The sequence below is a fragment of the Corapipo altera genome, unplaced genomic scaffold (assembly GCF_003945725.1).
Source record: "Corapipo altera isolate COAL_440 unplaced genomic scaffold, ASM394572v1 45, whole genome shotgun sequence".
NCBI lineage: Eukaryota > Metazoa > Chordata > Aves > Passeriformes > Pipridae > Corapipo > Corapipo altera.
The window spans coordinates 14,817,998-14,843,601 of record NW_020884877.1 but is presented as its reverse complement, the minus strand read 5'-3'; the positions used below and the strand labels follow the sequence as shown (position 1 = coordinate 14,843,601).

The window sequence follows — 25,604 nt, the reverse complement described above, 5'->3', positions numbered from 1 at the left end:
CCGCCGCCCCTCCCGCCGCCGCTCCCCCGCCCGCCCCCGCCGTTCCGCCCCCGGCCGCCGCTCCCGCCCTGCCCGCCACTGACGCAGCCGTGCCGCACCAGCTCAACATGGCGGCGGAGCGGCGCTGAGCGGCGCGGGGCGACAAGGGCCGCCAGGGGTGAGTGCCGCCAGCGCCGGGGCCGGCGCGCCACAGGCAGGGGCGCGCCCGAGGGGGGACAGCGGCCCGGGCCGCGCCGGGGGCTGGGCGGGCGGCGGCGGAGGAGGAGGAGGTCATAGCGCCGTGGGGCCTGAGCCTCGGTCTCGGCGCGGGTGGGAGCCCCGGCCCCTCCCGGGCCGACCGCCGCGAGGGGCGGGCGAGGGGCAGCCGCAGCCGCCCGCGTTGGCTCCGCGCACACTCTCCTCGCAAGGCCCCGCGGCCCGGGCCCGAGGGGCGGGAGGGCTGCGGCGCATCCCGGGGGAGGCGGCCCCTTGGAGGGAAGGGGTGTGAGGAGCTGCGAGCGGGGCCCAGGCAGGCGGGAGCGGCAGCGGCGGACGGGGCCTGGCGCGCATCGCCGGGGGTCGGGTCCGCCAGGCCGGCTGTGCCTCCCCGCTGCCCGGCGAGCCGCGGGTCTGTGCCCGCTGCGAGCGCCCTGCTCGGCCTCGGGTGCTGCTGGGGAGTTTGAATGAGTCGTCCCTCCTCCCCTAGACTGGGAAGGAACCGACCGGGCTGTCTGCGCGCCACATGTTCTCCTCCCCTCTGCAGGCCTCTCCTAGGGAAGTGGAGCCTGCAGGAGCTACCCTGGCTGGCAGGAGAGTCCTCTGTCTCTCTCTTTCAGGGGTTTCCTAAGGCGCTTCAGAGACTTCTATGACTATTGAGTTTCAGGCTCGTTTTGTTTGCAGCCATGACCAAAATAAAGTGCTGCTTATATATGATTGTATTTAGAGGCATTGAGGAGGCTTTGAAAGAGGCTTAGGAGAAAAAGAAATAGTTTTTTGAAACTATGGACAGAATATTTATTGCAACGTTAAACGTTGCCTTTCACTTCAGTCACAATTACAAAATTTATCAGTAATGATAAAAAAGTAACTTTGGCCAGTAGTTGCCTAATGTTTGTCTGGTTAAGCTAATTATATTTTAGTAATCATCTGAGAGCTGTTTTAAAAGAAACATGAGACCATTTTCTTTGCATAAAGTCTATTTTCTAAGATGTATCTTTTCTTCTGAGAGAATAGTTTGGTTTTTTCATGGTTTTGTTTTATATTGCTTGCAGAAGAGGCTGTTCTTTGGACAGTGATAAATGTTTCTAGGTTGATTGTTTTGCAGTTTTTTTTTTCTTTTTTCCCCCCATTTTGTTTCACTATTCCAATTCATTAATGCATTGGGGGCCAGTATGACTCAAATTTTTAGGTGCTACCATGATAAAAATGTGATAACAATATGGAAGTTACACATGCTTTATGAAGCATTAATTTATCTAAACTCACAGAGGTTGATTTATCAGTTTTTAAAAATGATTTCTAAATGTTTCAGAAATACTGTGATTTCCTTTATACAAAGTAGATCTGAAGGGGAGCATAAAAAGGATACCAGCATCAATAGTTCTCTGAGAGCACTCTTTGGGACTATATTTCTTATTAAAACTTCCCATTTTTCCAGTCCTCTTCTGTGAAACAAATACTATTTTTTTAATTAGCTGTTATCAAAAGAAGATTTTTTTTTTTCCCTTGGAGCATCTTAGAAAATCTGTAGATTCTGAGGGAATTTGGAATGAAGAATATGTACTGCAGTGGAGGATTTTACTGTGCTGTAACATGTTTTCTCCACTACCAGTTCACTCCTCCATGCTTTGTGCGTTTGGGAGCCATCTTCCATTTAGGAGCAGTCAGTGAGTGCCAGGGAGAAAGTCTGACCATCTCCTAATGCACTGAGGTTTAGGTAGGAGGGTGTGATGAGGCATAGAAGAGATCTGGAGCTAGAGAAGTAGAGGAGGGAGGAGAACATGAGAATAAAAGATGATAGAACAAGCTTTTTGTGGTTATGGTTGACAAATACGGAACAGCATTCAGAACTATGTCCTACTGTTGTGTGGTTGTCTCGCCTTATTGTCGTCTTCAGTAATGGGGAGGAAGGGATTCCACTGCTGACATTAGTTTGGGATTTATATGGCTTGGAGATTACACCCTGTGGAATCTTTTTTTCCCCTTCCATACAATGCAAAAACTTGCCTTTTCTTAGCACTTTATAAGTTGTGCTAAAAAAAAGAAAAAGTACTTATTTGTGCACAGACCTGCCAGAAAACACCAGTATTTTTTCACAAGTCATAACAGAGAAAAAACAGTACCTTCTACATAAATTAGATAATGTAAAATTACTGCTAAGACTTGACAACTCAGATTTTACTTGCTAGTGGTAAGAATGTGGTTAGATATTTCAACATTTTTTATTGCAGTTACCTCTTTTCTAGACAAATAGAGAGGATGTTCCGATAGGAACCTGTATTTCTCTTTAAGTAGTTTAAGAGAATGTTACTGCCTTCTCAGCTGAATCCTACCCTCTCCCAGCTGAGGTGTTACAACTAAGTGTTCATTCCTTATACCTTAGTACAAGAAGACCAAAGTCCTGTTCATAACTGTAAAAAATCATACTGAAAGTGATATAAATGAGCTACCGGTGTGGTGTTAGGGCTGTATTCAGGACCTAACTAAGGATGATATTCTCTTAAGTCTCCCTAGAAGGATAGCTGGCTATTGCCTCTTGTCCATGGAAGACAGTGTTTGATATTGCCAGGTGTTTCTTAATTTAACTTCTTTTTCTGGAGGGAAACAAATACTATGTTAGTGACCCAAAACAGACTTGTAGCATTTTTCTAGACAAGGAGGCCTGATGGAAAGTGGTGTCAATCACTTTTTGCTTGCAAGAATGTTGAAAATCCATTTTGTAATTGGCTTTTCTTGGAAGGGGCAGTCAAGTTGAAACCTATAATGTGTGATTGCTAGTGATGAGTGGAAAATTTTCCTGCATAAATTTCATAGACCTGTGTAGAAAGCAAATGTTTTCTTCTTTTCTTATTGATGTGTTACATTCATGTGATTACAAAGACAGCATCCTAAATGTGAAATGTATTCAAGTGTAGTACCTTATTTCTAGATATGCTGACAACAAAAATCCTGTGCTGCTGATTAGTAAAATGAAAAAAATCCCTTAATTTCCTCAGATGTCATTGCCACTAATGTAGAGGTTTTGGATCATGAAGTACAGAGGAAAAGATGGGGGTGTTTGGGGAAAAGTGCTGAGGAAATTCTGAAGTTTGAGAGTTGGGCTGGTTGGGTTTTTGTCGTTCACGTCTTCGGTATCATCCTAATACAGCTGGATGCTCTGTCCCAGGAATGGAACTCTGAACAAATTTTCATGTCTCCCATTTTGCAATCATGAATTTATTTCCAGTTAAATCTATACTGGAATGAACATACAACATTTTTAGACTGTGCCTCTGCCATCACTTTAAGCTGATATATGCTGCTGCCAAATCTTTCCTTGGAGTGGGGAAGAAAGGGTAGTTTTTATGCAGCCAGGTAGATTGTATGAAAAAATCTACCTAAACACATGGATGTAGGAACCTTCTGCTCTGGTTTCAGCCCAGATTTATATTGTCTTCAAGTGACTGCAACCACAGCCGTAAAGAATGTGATATATGTTCAGTATTCACTTCGTGTATTTGCATTTTCTGAACTCAGAGTTTTGCTTACAAACATATTTCTGGAGATTCTACTTTCTATCTTTGAAATATATGTCAATATAGTTTTGGCTTCCTGCATTTGTAGATGGTCTGAAACAAAATGCTAGGAATATGAATTTATGCACTTTATTGTTCACTTCATTTGGACATGGAATGAAGACCAGGGCAGAAGATAATTCTAAGTTCATGCAAGGAAGTGCATACAAGAGCAAGGTCAAGGAGAAAAAAATCTGGAATAACTGATGATGATGGGGAAAGAAGGGAAGGAATAGGACACAATATATAATTTTCCTACTAAATACATCTTTTCTCACTGTTCTGTCCTGTCCTGGGACTGAAACAAATAAGTAGTCTCATGACCTGTTCAGCAGAGTTACAAATAAAGTTGTTTTTTTCCCCTTGTAAAACTAGGAAATACTCATGTTTTGCTGCTTGCTGTCAGCTCTTGTGGGATGCATGACACATTGATACTTCACTTGGTGTGCATCTGTGAGTATTTTCTAGCCTGTTTGGTCAAAAGGTTCTAGTATATATTAAATGGTATTATTACTAGATCCTTGCTAGCACAGGTGGTTTTGGAAAAAAAAATCCCCAAGATTTTTTTTTTTTTTAAGCATGTCAATGCATATCAGTGATAATCTCTAGCAGAAAGATGCTTATTGTGCTGGTTTAAAGGTAAACCAGCAGGGGAAATGAACTCAACTCAAAAGAGAGATTATAAGTCACAATAACAACTTAATAAAATAATACAATAAGTACAATTATACAGACAAACAATTGGTTTTAACCCACAAAACCCAAATGTATAACCCAACACCCTGGGGCGTGAATAGAGTGGTGTTCTTTGGGCCCCCTGAGTCCAAAGTAAAAGGAGAGGGGAAAACCTGTTGGTGAGAGTGCTGTTGCAGTCTGGTCAAGAGTGCTGTTGCAGTCTGGTTGAAAAGTGGTGGTTGCAGCCCAGTCGAGAGTGGTGGTCTGCAGTCTGGTTGAGAGTGTGATCTGCAGTCTTCCTCTGGATCCCACGAGTGGTTAAAAAAGCTCCAAGACTCCAAGATTATATATTCTCCAGTTCAGGCAGGACTGCCCAGTACTTCCCTCCGGGTGGGGAGTTCCACAAAGGGTGTGAGGACAGAAGCATTCTCCTATCTCGCAGGCCTCTTAACACCCAGTTTATAGCCTGAGGAGTCAGGCTGCTCTGGGCAGAGGGTTCAAATAGTCTATTGACAACAGTTTCTGGGAGATGGCTTGGAAGGCTAGAGAATACACAGTTTTGGGTTACACCCATCCAGTGATGAACTGGTCCCAGCTGTTCCAACTAGGACACTTATGAACAGTTTGAGATAGTTATGGTTTTCCACTGACATAGATAATTTTGAAGGAGAACAGCTGCTGGCAGCCTGGCCTTGAGTTGGCCAGCTTTATCCTGTAAATAAAATAAATAAAATAATGAAGCTGATGGAGATGTGAAGGGATGTGAACTCTGAGGGACACAGTTGGTCAGACGTTGGTTGTGGATGCAGCTGAAGTATTTTTGGTGTATTTGTCAACAAATACTGATATACTCTAACCTGAACTGTAATTGTACTTTCAGAAATTAAAGAAACAGACCTGTTTTGTTAGATATACTGAAGTGGTGTTCTGGTTGGTTGGTTGGCTTTGGGGTTTTTTTGGTCATAGATTCTACTTAGACTTAGTAAGAGGCTTCTCAAACAGGAGATGGTTGAGAATGATGAATGGCTTGAAAATTTCAGGATAGTACTTGGGCTGTTACATTATCCTTTCTTACAGAGTTTTGGAAGGAAGAGGCTGACTGATCAAGATTGTCCTTCTGCATAGCTCGTTTTTGAATGTACGTATAGTGAGCATCTCTGGGGTTGATTTCAAGTTCATATTCCCTTCGCTGGTAAAATTCCACCAAGTTCACAATTAAAAAACACAACATAATGAGGGTTAAGAGTATCCACGTTCTAACTGAAAATAAGTTTTTAGTGATAAATAGCAAAATTCATTTAAGCTCTATTGTTATCAGACATATAGCACTGCTAAGCGTTACTCGTCATTTTTTGACTTCATTCTTGGTATTTTTTGGCTTCATTCTTGGTATTTTTTGACTTCATTCTTGGTATTTTCTTGATGTTTTTCTTTGTTGGTATTTAACAGGTATTTAACATTCCCCTGTACTTGCTTTTAATACAGACAAGTTTCAAATGATCAGTATGTAGATGATTGTATTTGGTGTTAAATACTGAAATATGAAGAAATGAATAGATATTAAGTTCCCTGTAATGCATCAGGAGGAGATCTAGCTGACAGTGCAAAGGATACTTAAGTGTATTGGAGAGGAAATGCTCACTTCACTTGTAAGGCAGGTAGGATAAATCTCACTGGTATCTTAACCTGGTTTATAGGCAACATCAGCTCAAGAGTGAGGTATGTTTGCTTGGCCTGGTGTTTGTTCATTCAGGGTTATGACTTACCTGTCATTTGGAATCGAGTGTAGCCAGTATTTAGGGGATATTACTGGAGGATTTAGGGAAAGTGCAGGGAACGTTGGAGGTAATGGTTAGAACATGGGCTGACTTTATTTGTTCTGCTGTTCATGAGACAATGTAGAGGCAGAGAAATATCACATTGAGAAAAGTTGGTGGGAATAAGGCTTTGGGTAGAATTCTTTATTTCTGATTTCTCTTTCTCATCTTGTTCTCTACAAAACCGAATTAAAAATTGACTAACATAGACATATTTATATTTATTTTACAGTTTAGTTTTAGTCATTATCAACATTTGAAATAAAAATTGTCACATATTAAGATAGTTGGCATTTATTTTGGCTAAAGTACTGCATATAAATGTTAAGGCATACCTGAACATTTCTCAAGCAAATTGCTTGTAAACCAGGAATTAAATCACTTCTCAGTCAAACACTAGAGTTTGGGTACAGGCAATCAATCAGTTGTGGTACTGCTGGTCCTTAGATGTCTCAGTTCAGTTAAAATTATCAGTTCTACCACCAAACAATATTTATTGTACCATTTATTCTGAAGAGCTTCCTTGAAAAAAGTATCCCATGCAACTGTATAGTGTGTACTGCTGCTGACAGTGAGTTGATGGCTGTCCTTTGGACTGATCTCAGTTCTCAAAGTCTCTGTCCACTACCACCTGTCTCATCCCTTCCCTTCCCTTGCCCACACTACCACCTTCCTTGCCCTGCCTCAGAGTTCATGCAGCAGTGTGGTGACCTGGTCAGCCTTCTGCTAACCTGATGACATCCAAGTGCTCAGCTACAGACATTGTCTCTCTGTTTCTCTACCTGGTGACAAAATTTGTTGTAATGGGAGAGAAATCCTAATTCAGGAAGAGTACCAAGCAGACTGAGATAAGCCTGCTGCTTTTTACAAATATCTGGCTTGTGAATGAATGTGTTTGTTACACACCTAGAGGATATATGGTGAGATTCTGCATTTTTTGAAGTCTTCTCTTGCTAAAATTCATATGAATAATTAACTACTGAGTGGCATTTGCTTAAACCAGTCCTGCATTGTTCTTGTGATATTTGCTGTGTAATCTTGGCAAAATGTTAGGAATAACAGCACAAGTAGAGAGAATAGAGACTAGCATGATTACACTGTTGTCTTGATTTCTTACAGCCTCTTGTTCATCAGCTGAGAGTTGACAGATGGTGACAATTGAATTTTTCAAGGCTGTTCTGTGGTACAGCTATGAGTGAAGCTTTAGGAGAGATGTGTACAGTGTGTCAGCTAGACTTGAGCCATGTTTTCTGGCAATAAAAAATAACTAGAACTGAAAATTTATGGATTATATTCCAAATTCTGGAAAAAGTACTCCAGTCTTACAGATCCTTTTGCTGTCATTGTTTGTTGGGGTTTTTTTCCACTCTGAAGTAACTCAGACAGGATAGGGATTTAGAAAAGAATATACATGTATGTAATGTTGGAAAGCCAGAGATGCAAATGGAATGAAGACATAGCTTGTTACACAAAAATAAAGGGATTTATATACTCAAAGATAAGGGAAAAGTTGCATTCAAATTCTTGATAAAGAATCATAGAATCATTTAGGTTGGAAAAGACCCCTAAGACCATTGAGTCAAAGAGTAAACCCAACAGTACCAAGTCCACTGTTAAACCAGGTCCTTAAGCAGCACATCTGCCCATCTTTTAAATATCACCATTGATGGTGTCTCAAAAGAGATAAACAATTACGTAAAAGAAAAAGAAACAAGGAAAAGCCAAAATAATTTTACTTAGCAGCAATTCTGGAAGAGCTACACCTTTGGTTTTTTTTAATCTAGAATGGTTTGGGTCCTAACTGGAGCCTGGTAACTGCAGTGACAGGAATCCAGAAAATATATTCCTAAAAAATTGAATGCTTAAGTCTTACCCGTACCTTACGGTATCTTTTCCTTTTGTATTTCCCCATCTGAACTATTGCAATTAAGTTTAAATTTAATGTTAGTGCAGCAAATGTGAATAAAATTGCTTATTTGGGTCTACAAACCATGAAAATGACCAAAAATACTTTGCATTCTAAAAAATGCTTGCCTTTGTTGTCTCTCTTTTTGGTGTTTTTTTTTGGGGGGATTGGGGTTTTTTTTGCTCTTCTGCAGGTTTTGTTGTCTTTGTAAAGTCTTCTGCATTGACTTACACATAATTTTACTACACAGAAGGAAAAACTAAATTTTATTTTTATTACTTACAGTATTTAAACTTCTGAAGCCATGGGAGTAAAAGTCCAGAGACCTCGTTGCTTTTTTGACATAGCCATCAACAATGTACCTGGTAAGAAAATGAAAACACCCATTTAGTAGCATAATATTCATATAAGATATGTGTAAGAATAATTCACATACCGTTTAACTTCATAATAAATATGGTGTGCTTTTTTTTTCTAGCTGGAAGAGTGGTCTTTGAATTGTTTTCAGATGTGTGTCCAAAGACATGTGAAAATTTTCGCTGCCTTTGCACAGGTTTGTAGGTTTTACAATTTAGTCTATAATTTTTAATGTAATATCATGGTATCTATTTTGATGGTTGTTATTTTTCCTGACGTTTTATTACAGATAAAAAGAAGTAAGTTAAGCATTGTTTCTTGCCATCTCCAGAGATTTAGCTGATTTGTCATATACATATGATGTGGAATCAAAGCCCGTTGTAGCTTTGGCTTAGTGTGTTGCAGGGAGTATGTACTAACCAACTTTAAATACAGGCACAGTAAGCTGATTTTCTGTTACTAGCACAGATATTACTGTTCACATTATATAACATCATCCAGTCTTGAAAGGTAGCCAGTAAGAGGTCAACCATGCAGACTTACTTTTCAGTCTTATGTTACTTTGAGGTATTTGAAAAGTATCGCTGGTATTCGTTAATTGTTTTTTTCCTTTATTTTAATTTCTTGATGGAAACTGGTGATTTCCACTCCTATCGAAATTCAGTTTATTTCTTGAAGAAAATACTCAGAAGGTTCTCTCCTGGAAGCATTTCCAAACAGAATTATTTTCCTGTAGATTGCATTCTTGTGTTGCAAATGCTGACAGTTTAGCAAAACTTATATTTATTATCACAAGAATAATTTTGTGAATACATACATAGCATACATGCTTTCTGTCTTCAGCTTTTTCTGCTTCCTTTCCTTCCAGCTCTATTATTTTTCGGGTCAAGAGTCTGTTAATAGTGAATCACTCAGCAGTACTAATATGATCTGAATCAGGTGTGGATGCATAATTACATTCATATCGAGTTTACTAAAACATGTAGTGCACTATTCATGATGTCTGCAGGAATGTAGGTATTATCTGATCTGACATTAGACTTACTGGCACAAAATCAGATTTTCAAAATTCATTAACAAATCTGAACTTTAAAGTGATGATTTTTAATGGCTGTGACTATGTTAGCACGTGACCGTGGCATTCTTGATCTGCTCTCAACTGCCCAAAAGTCAGATTATTGCATAAAGGTGTTATTCCCTGCTACTGCCTTAAGTACTACTAAATTCGTACTTCGTTACTGACATCTGTAATCAAATTCAGATCCCAAACTATTTTGTTGCTTTAACACATAAGAATAGTGAGAAAAATATATGGGCAGAATGTTTATGATACTAATCATCAGCAAATTCATTCAGATTTTTTATTTTATTTGTTTTCCTTACTCATCTTTTTTTCTGGCAATTTTGAAAAGTGTATGCTCTCTTTGTAAAACAGGGTCCAACAGCTCCATGTTTTCCTGGCATACCTGTTACATACATATGCTAAGTTAGTGGAACATACACAACTTCACATTTATCAGAGTTCCTATCAAAAGTGTTTTTTTCCTAGCTATACAAATCTATATGGAGGCACCACTCAGAGGTAACTGCCCTTGACAAAAGCTGCCAATTTAATAGCTCAGGATAAGGTTATAGGAAGATACAGTCTAGTGGTTTGCCAGCACTGAGAGGAAGAGATCTTCCCTGAGAAGGGATCTCCCACTGACTGCTGTTACCTTGAGGTTGGCTGTACCATGCACAGGACCCACCATGAGCCATTCATCTTGCTAACTCAGCAGAGACCTTGTCTATTTGAGGGTAGCAGGGAAGGGAGATAATGTTGTAGCTGAAGCAGAGTCTGCTTAAGCACAGAGCTGATATGAGGGGGGAAGATGGCAGTCTGTAATCATGAGCAGGGGAGGGAACCAGAGTCCTCCTCCTTCCCCCACCTCTCCGGTTTTGTTGTGAGCTTTTATGGTACTTTAACCTTGCTGTGTTGTAACTGAAGATCTGAGTGTTTCATGCATGTTTCTGAGTAGTGTCAGTTATAATAAACCTAAACTGAATGTTTAATTTCAGTCAATCTGCATGAAAGAGAGCAGTTGTATACTAATGTCAGTAAGGAGTTCTGGTATAACTGTAGAGACAGAAAGTAGTTTCTGCCCTGCTTTCTTAAGTGCCAGTTTCTTACAGGTATTACAGGTAGGTGTCTGCCTCACAAGCCAGTTTTTCATAGCTTAGTAGGTGATTTTGATTAAGTGCTTATGTAGCACCTTTTTATAGTGGAGATTCTACAGACATAGACAGTAATTTTTGGTTTTGTTCATTCTCTTCTCCTTTAGGTGAAAAGGGTACAGGAAAGTCCACCCAAAAGCCATTGCATTACAAAAGTTGTCTGTTTCACAGGGTTGTGAAAGACTTTATGATCCAAGGAGGTGACTTCAGTGAAGGTATGATGTGAATCTTTGAAGAAAACTTGAATGCATATGGAATAAAACATTTGCAGAAGTTCTCTGTAGTGTCATTTACTTGTATTAATTCTTCTGTGATATCACTGCTTTTTTCCCTTTCTTCTGCATAAATCCAAGTTTGCTTTTGGACTACAAAGATGCATCTTGGTCGTGTTTGCATATCTTGAAGAATAATGTCGGTGACTTAGATGCAGTTGCATCAACATTTTGTATTACAAAGCACCTTCCACATACTGTGACTCTTTAATCACTGCTTTGTTTTAACTGTCACTTTCCCTCTTTCAAGGAAATGGCAGGGGAGGAGAATCCATTTATGGTGGCTTTTTTGAAGGTAAGAGTTTTATCAGTCTGCTCTATTTTGGTGTTATGATAATCAATCACCTTTTACATTCCGTAGTCTCTGTTCTGTAAACCTGAACTCTGTTGTTGGTGTTTAAGCTTTCATCTGGCCTTAGAGACCTTCGACTCTCCAGTTTCTGTTATTTTATTTTACTTTTAAGATATGAACCTTTTTAATGAAGGAAGAATTAAAACTGAACTCCTTTGTATTTGTCCCTCTTGCCAGATTTCTGTTTTTTTAAAAATTTACTTTTGGCTTGACCACCTAGCTAAAAGTTGGGGTTTGTCTTTTTTTTCAAGTGAAAAGGAGAAAGGTGTGAAGCAAATATTTATTTAAAAGAATGCATAAAGCCCTGCTTTCCTAAGCCCAAGATGAATTAATGATAGAGCCATCTGTTCTCTCACAGTCGTGGTTCTTTTTCAGCCCCTGTTGCAGACATTGCAGTCGCTGTGTTTCTCAGCCTGTGTTTGTCCAGAATATAGTGGAGCATCTCTGTTCTTGGAGCAGTTTTTGTATTACACCTAGACCTACATGATGGGCAGCTGCTACCAGCAGGCGAGGTTATGCTCCTCTCTCCTCCCAGACACACTTCCTTTAACACTGGTTCTTGTCCAAGCTTGCAGCACACAATGGAAAGAATTATTCACTGTTGTAGTAGGGCCAGGTGCAATTTTATATCAGACCTTGAGTGTAATCAATGGTTTACCACTGCCGAAAGAGGGAGGAGGCCTTACCTTGCACTGACTGTCCAATAAAACTTCCAGCTGATTCAGCTTGCTAAAATGCCTAAAGATTTTTGCAGGAAAAAAATTTCCGTATTATTGAATGGATCCAATGAAATAATTTGGCAAGCATCAGAACAAACACTAATGAGTAGTAGCAGGGTTTGAGGAAATGTGTGGCTGGGGGAGATGAAAGAATGAGCACAACCTGCACTTACATTCTGGCAGTTGCAAATTGGCTGTTCAACTCGGCCACGGTGTGAAACTGAATTCATGGGAAGTTTTGCTCTTGTGCTTCACTTAAGCAACTCACCATAGGATTAGATTGACGTCTGATGCTGTGCCAGTTAGCCTTTGTACAGTGACTGGGGGGTGGATGGGACTGTCCCTTTCAAGGCCAGTGACAGTGTGATGCAAAAACATAGCATTACAAATATTGTATATTTTTCTTGCTTGCTCCTGCTGCATCTATCCAAATAGTATTGAACAAATGTACTCTGTCTGAAAAGTTTGCATTCCCCGACAGCCTTTTTGCTGTTTTGAGAAAGGAGGGAGACGGTTGTCTCTTACAGATGTCTTAAATGAAGAGTAATGAGTACATTTTGAACTTCTTAAATTTCAGTTTCATTGGGATTTAGTTTGAACTGTTGACAAGTATTTGCTCGTAAGAAGTAGAATTCATTCAAGTTAAACTGATTTGCTTCTTGGTCAACTTAATAAATTCATCTGTGTGTCTGAGAGACAAACAGAAGTTGTTTGGGATTGCTGTCAAACTGGATATCCATGTGTTTAAGAAATAATAAAATAACAAAATGCCTGAAATTTAGGGGCTTCTTAAGAGTTAATGCACAGCCAAAAAAACAACTTCTGCTCCAAAGAAAGAGTGTGCAGTATGTGCCAAATAGAAAGAGCAAAAACTTAGAATTATATGGTCTAAGGAGACAAATCTTTTGAGCAAGAATACTAAAATTTTTTTCCCCCTCAGGCTATAAACCACTGATTCATATTTTTTAGTCTGTTTTTAAGACAACTTCTCACTCAAGTGACTAGCAGATTTATTTAATAAGGATGAATTTACTTAGATGATAGCATTTACCCAAGCATATATGGTATATTTAAAGTAACTGAAAAATCTTTCTTTAGATGAAAGTTTTGCTGTAAAGCACAACAAAGAATTTCTCCTTTCAATGGCCAACCGAGGGAAAGATACAAATGGTTCACAATTCTTTATGTAAGTATTGAAATGTGTGTGTGGTTTGCTATTTGTAAGCTGTAAAGGTAATCCTTTTAAATATTGAAGGCTAGCTGCTATGCAAAGCCAAAGTTGATGGTGTTTCACAAAGCTGTATGAAAGTAGTTGTTTTCCTAATGTGCTGATTAGGGATCCTGACTGGTTTTATCCCTTTCGTGTTTAGTGCTTATTGTCTGTGCAGAAGGGCTCTTGGTGGTTCTCAGTAGCTGTGTTCTAACTTGGCCAGCAAAGCAAACCTGTTAGTTCCTTGTAGAACTCTTATAACTTTAACTGATAACTGCTGTCTGGAAGGAAACAAAACAGCTCTGGGGGCTTTCAAAAGTAGTAGAGGGCTTTTTTTTAGTCGTGAAATAACTTTCCAATACGGTCTCATTTATAGTTAAAACTTAAATTCTTGAAATACATTGCAGTCAACTCTTCTTAAATATAAGTTACCTACAGAAAACATTCTCAAAATACATCACTCATCCATGTTTCATGGCTTTAGTTAATATAATGAGTGTAAGGATGTCACCTACGATTTAACCCTTATTTTGGGATTTCTGCGTGGTCATTACTGCAATCATCCCAGTTTTCTGCTCTACCATGACTGACATCTGTATGCCTTAGTAATGCTAGTAGAGGGGAAAGCTGAGAGAAAGTTAGTTCTACTTCTGTGTCAAATAATCTGTACGTACAAATATTTATTTTTTCCTGTGTCTTCTGATTATTTTCAAATGTGTAGAAGATTATTTGCAGTTTTCCTGCTGTGAGACAGGATTTTTGTATCTGTTCCTGGTAGTATTTATATAAGTTAATAAGTAGAACCTTGTTATATCCTATATGAGAATGCTGTCTAAAAATTTATGTGCAATTTTGTGGTTTTTTTCAGTAAAATGTTTAATCAAAAGATTGAATAGGTAGTTTAATATATAAGACGTTAAATACTTTTAATTGTGCATAGAATGATATATATTTGTTTTGTTAAATATTATTAGTGCACTCAAAATAATGTTCACCTTCATATGTGTAGATGACATGGCTTCAAATGCTGACTGCTTTTCACTGACACTGGCTTTGTTTTTTCTCTTTTAAATTAAAATCTGGAAACAACAGAACAACCAAACCTACACCTCATTTAGATGGGTAAATATCTCTTTTCCTCTTCTTACATTTGTTTGGGAACTGCCTTGAGAAACTTAAGTACTAAGAGTTCTTATTTTTATTTAAATTCTTCAGACATCATGTTGTTTTTGGACAAGTCATCTCAGGTCAGGAAGTTGTGAGAGAAATAGAAAACCAGAAAACAGATGCATCTAGTAAACCATATGCTGAAGTACGCATACTGAGTTGTGGAGAGTTAATTCCAAAATCCAAAGGTAAAGTTGAACTGTACATTTTTACAGATGCAAAATGAGAGGTAATTGTTTCCTCATTTCTTCCATGTTGGTTGCTTATAAAAATATTTAGACACTTACTTGTGATGGGTGATGGGGCAATTGGTGAAAAGGTGAATAACATTGCAGAGCAGTTTGTTTTGTAAATACCTTAAAAGTTGTTGATGCAAAAGACACTAAAGAACAATCATATATGCTGTCTTCAAAGCTTCTCCTGTCTTAGATTTTCTTATATTAGCTAAATTTTAGTACAAAGCTGGCAAGCTCTTGTCACAGCAAGTAGAGTGCTGTGTTAAGCATAACACTCTTTTTGGAAGGTAGTGAACTTGTTTCAGGTTTCTTTAAGGTAAATCTTCAAAACAGGCCCTTAGATTAGAAAAGTCTGGAATTGGCTCTTTAGCTCCTACACTTTGATTTACCATCAACTATATTCTTAAAGAGGAATATGACAGAACCTGTCCTTCTTTCTGGAAGGGATGGCCTACTCTACTGTTTCAGAACCGAACATGGTATGAGAGCTTGGATTGAGCCTTATTTTGTAAGAGAAGCAGAATCTAAGATGTTGCTGTCCCTGTGGGAGAATCTCCTTAGTGGAAACTCAGGATGCTTGCTTTGTAGGAACTATGGTGGGGATCATCATGCTATTTCATTTGTAGCACCTTCTGTTGATACTGTGAAGGGTTGCACCAAGGATATTGAAGCAGAACACAAGGATAATTGCTTGTTTGGCCTAAGGAACATGCAAGCATTTGAACTGGAGCTCCTGGGGTTTTCCCCTACTTTCTGATACAGTTCTGTGTTCATATGTTGTGGTATCTCACACTATAACTTTGGAGTCTGAAGTTACCTCATCATTACCTCAGAATTCCAAGCAAAGTTGTATTATGGCTCCTGACTTCTCAAAGGTTCTAAGTCAGCCTGTGTGTGAGGACACAATTACGTTTTTTCTGGACAGTACTCAGGAGCATAGTATCTCTTGGGAAATGCACAGGTGGTGTAATTAGAAAATAAAACAGTACAGATATGGGATGACTGAAGCTGGTGGATGAGATACACACTGTATATGTCTTAACTGGATTGCCACACTCCCTTTTTAGTCCAGTCTGGAACACTTGAATGACTAAATGGCACTGAGCAGTTTGATGACTTAGAGCCATTAGGCAGGGCTTTAAAGTACTTGTCATCAAAAGAGTGAATGAAATAAATACAAAAAAATGGTTTTTTCTCTTTTACTTCTCCTAAAAGAGAACGGGCTTCTGGAAAGATCTGACAGTCTTACCCTACCCATTTGTCTGTGTCCTCGTGAGTCCTCCTGCATTCCTGGCAACTGGTTCCTGTAGCTGGTGTGGTGTGCCATGGAGGGAAATTGATGCCAAGGTGATGGGATAGCCCACTCTGTAAGGCTCAGTATTAGGTAATGGTGGGCAGTAGGAGTGTTTGGAGAACAAGAAGCCTTAGGCACCAGGATCAGGCTGTTGGAGGGCAGAGCTGAGCGTGGGGTGAGACAAAGGCCTTGATGGGCACTAATGCAGAGCCAGCCTGGTGAAGATGCTGCATGACAGACCATGGTGGAAATCCTAGTGAATGGAGAATCCTGCTTATGAAAGGGAAAGGCTGTGTGTAGGACCTGCAGCAGGAAATGAACCACTACTGTGAGAGATGGAGCTCTTAGTTGAATGCACAACATGGAACCACTGATGAGCTGTGCTGGCCTGGGGCAGCAGAATTAGGAGGAACAGTTTGAAACCCATCAACTGAAGTAAGTTTGCCAAGCTGTTGTCCAGAGGTCACAAGTGGAAAAAGAAGAGGCCCTTGGACTTGTCAGTGAATGGAGGTAGGCCAGGGAATCTCGATAGAAGGAGCTGTTTCTGGGACACAATCAGTGTCATGGAAGATGATTGACACAGAGTCATCTAACAGTGGAACTGGTTTTAGTACAGTACTATGGGAGGCAAAAGGGAATGGATTCTGTGAAATATGAGGCAGTTACCAGGGGAGACTGCTTCTAAGAATTTGCTGTTAAGACAAAGGAGGTTGCTTGTGAGGGAACTATAACAATGAAATTTCTGTGGGAGGGTACATTAGGATAGCAAGGGAGCCTTAAATATTTATTGCATGAACTTGTCTGGTAGGCAACACAAAGAAAGGAATTAGATGGTCTTTATGAAATGAAAATAGAACTGGTACTTGGGTTTAACAGGAAAGCCAAGGTGGCACTAGCAGAAGGAATCACAGTAGAAGTTAGGTGCTTGGTATGAATGTTTTTCTCTTAGGTTAAAGTTGAGGAAAGTGGTCTGATTTTTGGGTGTCATGATGAATAACCAAGTGAAGTGCTTTATGAATGATGCAAATCGTCCCCTTGTATATAAAAATTGGATTTATTTAGGGATAAGTGTATGATGATTGAGCTACCTTACTGGGTGCTATGAATTGAATGGTATGGCAGTCACAACTACAATATTGCAGAGGCCTATATGAAGTTTTTACCTGGGATTTGAGAGGATGGCCACCTAGAAAATTAAAATGTTTGTCATATTTTCCTTTGTTTTTCTTTTTTTTTTTTTAATTCCTTAAAGTTAGAAGAATTAGTGAAAATGAATGAGAGAAGTTAAATTATAAAAGAAGAATCTCTCTGGCCAAGTGGCATAATTTTTAGAAGATCTTTAAGTTCCAGAGAAAATCCTGAGATCTGATTAGAAAAAAAAAAAAAGGAAGAAAATATTAACCTAGTATTTAGAAAGGTCGTTATGGACAAGCTAAGCTAATATATTTCACAGGAAAAACTGTGGAACAAAAAAGTAGTATTAATTTTCTTAAGGACAGGTGAGGTTTTGATACCAGGTGACAAAGAAGAGGGCCTAGTTAACAAGCCTGACTGTATTGTTTGAGGTCGTGACTTTGGTTCGTCAGAGGTGTATCTGACATGTTTTCAAGAATGGCAGGCACTGACATTCTGATTCAAAACTGAAAAAAAATGGCTTTGTGCAGTGGGCTGTTTTTAACAAGAGCCTCTAATGAAGATTTCTCACAAGAACTGATTTTCTAGGGGATTCTGCACAGGGCATTGCTAGGCTTGATTCATGATCTTTGTTGATGTCATAGAATCACTACTTGTAGAAGTGTGCTTTTTGCAATTAAGGCACATTATGGCTGCATTCATAATTCATCAAGGAACAATACTGTAATTAGGTAATTCTATCAGTACAAAAGAAAGTATCAGTACAAATTATCAACCACTGAAAAAGAGTACAAGGTTACTCATTTAGGAATTATGAAATATCTTTGAAATAAGAACAGTCACAGTTGTGATTCTCACAAGTCATGTCTTACCTGGAATTCTGATTTGCATGTCCTCCCTTACTCTTTACTTATCCATTCAAACCCTTGAGCATTCATTTCTTCTGCAGGCTTGTCACACATCATTGTTAGCCCCCGTTGCACAAGCTGGTTGCTGTGAACAGTTGTTTCAGGCTTCTCTGTTCCAGATTTTTTTTTCCCTAGTGAACTGGCCACTAAGTACAAACTGTGTTGACTGTTCCAAGTGAAGCTGGAGGTGGCTTTTTTTGGCTTTTTTTATTTCCCCTTCCTCTGCTGTTGCAGTGTGGTAGGTTGTTTGTCTGCAGACATCTATTCCAAAAGCACTTGGGATACAGGATTCCTCACAGTGAACATGTCATCTGATCAACAAGAATCAAGTGTGGTAGTGTTCCCTAATGCATACCTCTGAGGACTTGACTAATGTGTATAATTTTCATTGTGAGAAACAGTCGGTTCTTCAGCAAGGAGTGAAAGATGTAACAGGAATTCATGTCAAATAATGAAATCAAAATAGAAAAAAAGATCTGATACACTGAACAGCAGGCAACTGAACACTGGAAAAAATTACCTGAGAAAATAACTGTCTAAATGGCCTGAAGTAAAGGCCCCCTTTTTCTGAAGACTGCTGTGGTCCAGCACAGGTTATTTGATTTGATAAAAGGTAACTATTTGGTTGTCACTGCTGTGAAATTACAAGATGACACGATTTGTTCTGACTTTTGTGGCTGAACCCAACTGTTTTCTGGCTAGGTAGTTTTTTAATTTCAACTCACGGGGCTAATCTAAGACTTGCTACAGTCTCTAACAAGCTGAGATGCAGAGAATACTTGATTGTGTCGTGCAGCATGATCATGTAATTCCCAAAGTCAGGAAAATGCTGTATGTGACAGTGAATGGAGTAGGAAGTGATATATCTATTTCAGATGTGGTCATAAGTTGAAACCTGATCCTGAAGGTAATGAGCTGGAACAGTTGGACTGTAAGTAGAAGTCTGTTTCTCGATGACCTTCATGCTGCAGGATTGGTCTCATTTGTTGTCATCTGTAATTGGCCAGCACCAGGTTGGTTCAGTAGTCAAAACAGCATTTGCTGCTGGACCAGATAGTTAGATGTCACCAGAAAGTGTATCCAAACTCTCTTACTGGATACTCTGTCTTTGCTGTGTAAATAGTTCTGGGCTTTTTACTTTTGTTTGAGGTTTGGAGGGTTTTTTTGCCCTTGTCATTTCACTCCCTACCTGCCACATGATTTCTTGAATATATCTAATGTTATTTGCTGCATGTTAAGAAACACATTATATTTGTTGAGGTAGTTGCTCAGCTCAGCCTCTATTTTTATGTATTACTCATTTTAAAACAGTAACTTTAACATACCTGAACTTGTTACAAGAATGCAGATAAAACTGTCACAGATAGTTTTTGGCACATATGAAGGAGGGAGAAAATACAGGAAATCACTGCATTTATTAATGCCTTATTCAGACATTTCTGAAATTGAGCTTGGAGACATATTGTTTTACCTGAAGGCATGTAGGAAACAGTATAATTTTCCTTTGAATGGGCCAAACCTGAAAGGTTTGAATAGACAAGAAACATTTAACTTTTTTAGTACTTTTTGTATTTTTAGTATTTAGAGGTCAGGTGAGATTTCTCTTTTTGATTTGTTGTCACCCAGCCTGTGTGACACTAGGTTTCTTTGATTGAAATTAATTTGAAAAATGTTCAGGTTTCTTTTTTAAATATGTACATATTACATTCTGTGAATGTATATATATTTAGACAATCTGAAACTGATATAAAATATTACAGATCCTTTTTATTAAATATAGTGCTTTAATAAGGATGTTGAGCAAAAGTTTGACAAAAGACAGCAGTTATCTTGGTCTGGACCTCCAAGAGAAGTAAGAAATATAGTTAGATCCGTCTTTTGGAAGCATTTTGCAAGAAGCCCTAAAAACATCTGATGGGAACCAGCTGATTTCAATCAGCAAGGTGTCCTAAACTGGTAATACTACTTGCTAGTTTATACTGCACCCAGAAATGACCTGGAAGACTCATGTACTCTATGAAGTACAGAGGTTGTTTTTCAGTCAGTTGTCAGGCTTTTGTTGGTCTGTATCAAATGAGACTTGTGAATAAACACATAGAAAACACTATGTATAAGTCATACAGGTATGACTTGTCTGTGGTGCTAACCTGAAAACTGAATGAGATTTAGAGCAATGGGATTGAACTTCATCCACTCTGCCAGTGTGGGGATTCAGTAACATTAGAAGGTGGGGGAAAAAAGTATCCATAAAGAGTATGACCATAAAAAGAGAGTTTGGGATTGTTGAGATATGTACCACGTATCTGATGCAGTTACCTGAATTAAGCCCCTTGTTGTAATCCAGTTGTTTTATCTCAGCCAGTTCTTTTGGAAGTGGGTGTTCTGCATCACTGTGAAGAGGAAATCTTTCACCACTGTATGTATCACTGCATTTTGAATGTGAGACCTGACAGAATAAGATACTGAGCTCAATTCAATGAGTACTCAGTTTAGTCTGTGCCACTTATCTTCTATTTCAGAATTTCTCGTTAGTGATTTGAGTAGATTTTATATGAAGTCAGATTAAAGCTGAAGCCAAAGAAAATTTTTTATAAATACTTTGTAAATAAATTTTAAATAATTTCTTTTATATAGGTTATGTTGTATAAAACATAATTGGAAAACTTATTTGGTTCTACATATTCTTGATAGTACAGATTTTATACTTAAAATTTCATAAATACAGATTTTGGAAATGTGTTACATATTTCTAGACATACCCTTTATTATACTTTGGAGAAGCAGTGTTTTCTCCATAATTTCAATTTAAATAATTTGATGAAGTAGTCTCTCCTGGCACAATTCTAAGAAGCTGAGGCAGGTAGTAGGTAAGTTGATTTTTCTGAGATTATTTTAGAAGTGTTTGATATTAAAATATGTTTGCTATTCTTATTTAAAGCCAAGAAAGAAGAAAAGAAGAGACACAAGTCGTCTTCCTCATCCAGTGACTCTGAAAGTTCAAGTGATTCAGAATCATCTTCTGATTCCTCATCGGATTCTGAGAGTGCTTCGGAAGAGAAATCTAAAAAACGAAAAAAGAAACACAAAAAAAATTCCAAGAAACATAAGAAAGAAAAGAAAAAGAGAAAGAAAAGCAAGAAAAGGTCAATATTGAGATTTTTTTGTTTTGTTACATGTACGCCATACAGTATCCTATTCTTATAACTACAGAATAGTATTCTCTAACTAGAAAAGTAGGTTTTTGAAGTTTAAGAGGCAGTCAGTTTCAATATAGAAGCATAAATTTTCTGATATGATGGCAAAGGGTAGTTTTCCTTTCTATATGTGCTGCAGCTTGTAATACAGTGAAGGAATGGACTAGACTTATTTGGCTTGAAACATTGCAGAAATGTTTGGTTTGAAATGAGTGGTGATAGCTTGTTTCCCTAAATTCACTTCTGTACGATTCAATTTAAATTATATGCAGTGGGACTTCAGTATGCACAGATAAAAGCAAAATTAAACACAAAATTAATAAATTAACATTCTTAACATTTCTTCTATTTGATATGCCAAAACTCTTGCAGTTTTGCTGGAAGATAATAAAACTTAGAAAGCGCTCTTGCTTCCAAGAATGTTCTTTTTAATCTGATAGTTTTGTTATAGTTCAGTGTGAGATACAAGTTGTGTTGGTGCAAGTCAAGTTTTTCTAAGCTAGCAGTAAAATTTAAGAAATGATCACTTAGAGCAATGCTGCCTAAACACTGTTTCTGTGGGCCTAAGCTCATTTCCTTTAAGTTTGTAAACTGTTTGGAGTTACAATAATCTGTAGGCAGTTATATATGCTAGTGTAAAATCTGAAATTTACTCTTCCGATTGTGTTTTAAAAAGAAAAGAAATTAAACCAACAAAAAAAGCTGTATCTCAATAGTAAGTGTATATTCAGTGTTGCACCATTGAAATTCAGAGATAAAAGATGTTAGTCAGAAATCTACTGCAGTTGTATATTTTGGAGCAAAGATATTATAGGGGGAAAAAAAAGTTGCTTCTGAAATAGCTTTGTTTCTGAGATTCTTGTGGTATCCTTGTGTATTAAGAGAATTTCTGAATTATTTAAATAGATTGAAAGGTCTTCCCTCATCCACATAACTCAAATTAATACATTTTTTTATACAAAATAAAGCTCTTCCAGTGAAAGTGAAGATGAAAACACTGAAGCACAGCCGTTATCTACTGTCCGTCCTGAAGAAATTCCTCCTGTACCTGAAAACCGGTTCCTGATGAGGAAAAGTCCTCCTAAAGTAGATGACAAAGAAAAAGAGAGGAAAAGCAGAGAAAAGGAAAGAGAAAGGTAGTATATCTGTTTTAAGTCTGATTATGTGCTCACAGTGGTCTGGTCACATTACTGTTTTAGAACTCTAATGTTGAATCTTTTCCCTGGTAAGCAGTTCCATGTTGTTAGCAGTGCTTGATGAAAAATGGATTTCTCCCTTTACTGGCAACTATTGTCTTTGTCCTAGAACAAAGGCTTAGTCTTTGAAAATGGTTTTAGTGAATAAAAAATTTATAATGACTGATTCAAGAAAAGCAAAGTAAAATGCATTGCAATTTCATTTAGAATTTATTGGAACTGTCCAATCTGAATCTATAATTTATTCTTCTTTCAAAAATGGGAAAACCTGGAAATTTTTAAAATATTCTGTGGTCACAAAATCTGTAGTTTTACTGTGTGTTTATTACTGTCTGCAGTAAAATAAAATTGTGTGTTTTCATTTAGTTTACTTTTCTAAAGAGGTTTTAAAATTTTTCTCTTTCCTTCTTTCTTACTGTTATAAACAATATCACTCTTTGTTAATTGTTTTTAGTAATCTATCGAATTCCCAGTCAATGTACCAGAGGAGACTGTTAGTGACCAGATCTGGAAGGAAAATAAAAGGAAGAGGACCAAGGGTAAATGTTTACGATGTGTTCTCCAAAATTTAGAAGGTGGTAGCACAGCTTCACTGCTGGTGTTAGTAACCCTTTTCATTAGGATAGGTGATTTAAAAAAAAGTGCAGCATAATTGATTTGGGGGCTGAGGCTTGAAGGAAGACAGAAGGAAAATTAGATTAATTACCTGTTTGCATACTGAGTCTTTTTGAAGGAGGGGGTGAGAGAAAAACTTAAAAACGCTTTATTTGTATTACTGTGGTATTCTTGGAATTAGGTCAAAAAGGGTTCTAGTAAACACAGAACCAGTACATCATCAGTGCCAGGAATGCAGGGAAGACTTCTCTTCTTTTTGGCAGGGGGCAGCAGTCATATTAGGTCTTCTAATATTGTGAAACCATATGCTGTGTGCTGCTTCTTTTAAATGTTTTTAGTAACTGAAGTCTCTATCCCTCAAATTCTTAGCAAAATCCTTAGAAATTCTGAAGTATTGTTTTTGTGTTGCTTGTCAAAGATAAGAATTTTAATTGGTGGAAAAGAGAGGTGCATTTGTGGTAATTAAAAGCAATAGAAAACCTCTCATCAAACTACAAAAATCCTGAAGTAGAAGTTACCTTAAAAATAGGTTTTGATCAGACATTTTGTATTCCTGCTTTAGCTGAACGTGAGATTTATTTGTCAGTAAGTTAGTAACTTGTCCATGTAAACTTGGTATATACACATGAAGTGTCGTGCCAGGTGCAATGTAGAACCGACTGCCAGGGATAACAATCTTGCTTAGATATCACAGCATGTGAAATTCAAACTTACACCCAGTTTCCTCTCTTTGCCCTCAAGCGTTACCGGACACCTTCCAGATCCAGGTCAAGAGATCGTTTCCGACGCAGTGAAACTCCTCCACATTGGAGGCAAGAAATGCAAAGAGCTCAAAGAATGAGAGTGTCTAGTGGAGAAAGATGGATAAAAGGGGACAAGTAAGATTATTTCTTTCTGGAATATATGCACTGAATTTTTTTTATATATATTTAAAAGTAATACATGTCATCTTGGATTTTCAGTTACAGTTACTTTCAAAAAACAGGGTGCTGACTTGGTTATCCCATTGCTGTGTTTGATTTTACTGATGCTACTGCTCCTATAAATACATAGTTAGACCTGATGTGATTTAAGTTTCAGTTGTGAGGCTGTCTCACTTCTGATTTAATTTTTTCAGAGTGGAGGGGATTTAAAAAGTTTAAAAAACTTTATCTTTCTTTCTCCAAGGAGTGAAATAAATGAAACCAAGAAAGATAATCAAAAGAGCCCAGGAAGAGGAAGAGACAGAAAAATATCAGACCACAGACAAGTTTCTGAAAGTCCAAGCCGAAGAGGGGAAAAAGAGAAGAAAAAAGATCACAAATCCAGCAGTAAAGACAGGGAGACAAGAAGGAATTCAGATAAAGATGATAAGCATAACAAAAGCAAGGCCAAGAAGAGAGCTAAATCTAGAAGCCATAGTAAAAGCCGAGAGAAATCAAAAAGTAAAGAAAGAGACTCCAAGCACAGTAGACATGATGAAAAGAGAATAAGATCAAGAAGCAAAGAGAGAGACCATGAGAAAGGCAGAGAAAAAGAAAAGCGCTATGATTCTAGAGGGAGAGATAAAGAAAGAAGTAGGAGCAAGGAGAGAAGTAAAAGGGCAGGCTCAAGAAGTAATGAACAAGAGCATAGGAAGAGCAGAGACAGGGAGAAACGTAAGTCAAGAAGCAAAGAGCGTGAGCATGCTAGAGGAAAACATAGTTCCAGCAGTAGAACAAGGGATCGAAGCAAAAGTCGGGATAGGAGTAGGAGAGGAAGATCAAGAAGCAGGGACAGGGATCGTAGTAGAAGTAAAGACTATTCAAGGAATAGAGATAGAGAAACAAGAAGAAGAGGAAGATCAAGAAGCAGAGAAAGGAGAGGTACACCAGATAGATACAGAGGAAGAGAAAACAGGAGGAGGAGAGACTCAAGGAGTTCAGAGAGGGATGAAAGTCAAAGCAGAAACAGAGATAGATATTCAAATAGGGAAAGTAGAAGCTCATATAAGAGGAATGATAGTGAAAGCCAAAGGAAGAGGCGTTCAAAAAGCCGTGAAAGTAGTAGTCCTGAATCCAGCAAAGATAAGAAGTCTAGTAGAGATCAGGATAGAAGTCCAGACTCAAAAAAGAGACCAAGTAGCAAAGAGAGAGAATCAAAAAAGTCATATTCACGCAGCAGTAAAGAAAAGGAAAAGACCAGATCCTCAGCAGAAAAAGAAATAAACCAAAAATCAAAGAGTCAGGAAAGAGATCATGCCCCTAGTAAGGATAAAAAGTCTGATCATGAAACAAGTCCTGGAACAGATGACGACAGGCATGGATGAGTTTGTGGACTTAATGTTTCCATCGTCTCAAAGTTTTAGAGACATTTTGGGGAACGCCTTTTTTAAAGATGCAGACTTCAGTTTGGTCTTTTGATAATCTAAAACCTGGATCATTTGTACTGCTAAAGTTTTAATAAACTTGAAATGAAAAACAAATTATATGTGTAATACAGTGTGCTGTGTTTTAAGTATTTCATTGAATTTGTATCCTTCTTATGTGTTGTCAGCTAGAAAGGTAACTTCTATGCCACATTTATTTTTTACCTGATGAGCATAGTTCAGTGCAAGCAATGGCTGCC

The 25,604-nt window shown here is 38.3% G+C and overlaps 1 protein-coding gene across 2 annotated transcripts; it reads left to right on the top strand.

Moving 5' to 3' along the window:
• The first annotated feature begins 40 nt into the window (after positions 1-40).
• On the top strand, positions 41-25,461 carry PPIG (peptidylprolyl isomerase G). Of its 2 annotated transcripts, none has more exons than XM_027637002.1 (13): positions 41-157; positions 8,436-8,515; positions 8,629-8,703; positions 10,829-10,936; positions 11,244-11,288; positions 13,163-13,250; positions 14,367-14,396; positions 14,490-14,629; positions 20,952-21,156; positions 22,176-22,343; positions 22,858-22,942; positions 23,760-23,896; positions 24,186-25,461. In XM_027637002.1, the coding sequence occupies exons 2-13, from the start codon at positions 8,455-8,457 to the stop codon at positions 25,303-25,305; spliced, it is 2,262 nt and encodes a 753-aa protein (XP_027492803.1). In that variant the 5' UTR covers positions 41-157; positions 8,436-8,454; the 3' UTR covers positions 25,306-25,461. The 2 variants fall into 2 exon arrangements, with proteins under 2 accessions (XP_027492803.1, XP_027492804.1); XM_027637003.1 differs by lacking the exon at positions 41-157 and adding an exon at positions 5,549-5,565.
• Positions 25,462-25,604: the final 143 nt, after the last annotated feature.

Coding starts and splice junctions, on each gene's coding strand:
- PPIG (XM_027637002.1), top strand. CDS start 8,455: ATGGGAGTAAAAGTCCAGAGACCTCGTTGCTTTTTTGACATAGCCATC. Junction 10,937..11,243: donor AGGAGGTGACTTCAGTGAAG/GTATGATGTGAA, acceptor CCCTCTTTCAAG/GAAATGGCAGGGGAGGAGAA. Junction 13,251..14,366: donor AATGGTTCACAATTCTTTAT/GTAAGTATTGAA, acceptor TGGAAACAACAG/AACAACCAAACCTACACCTC.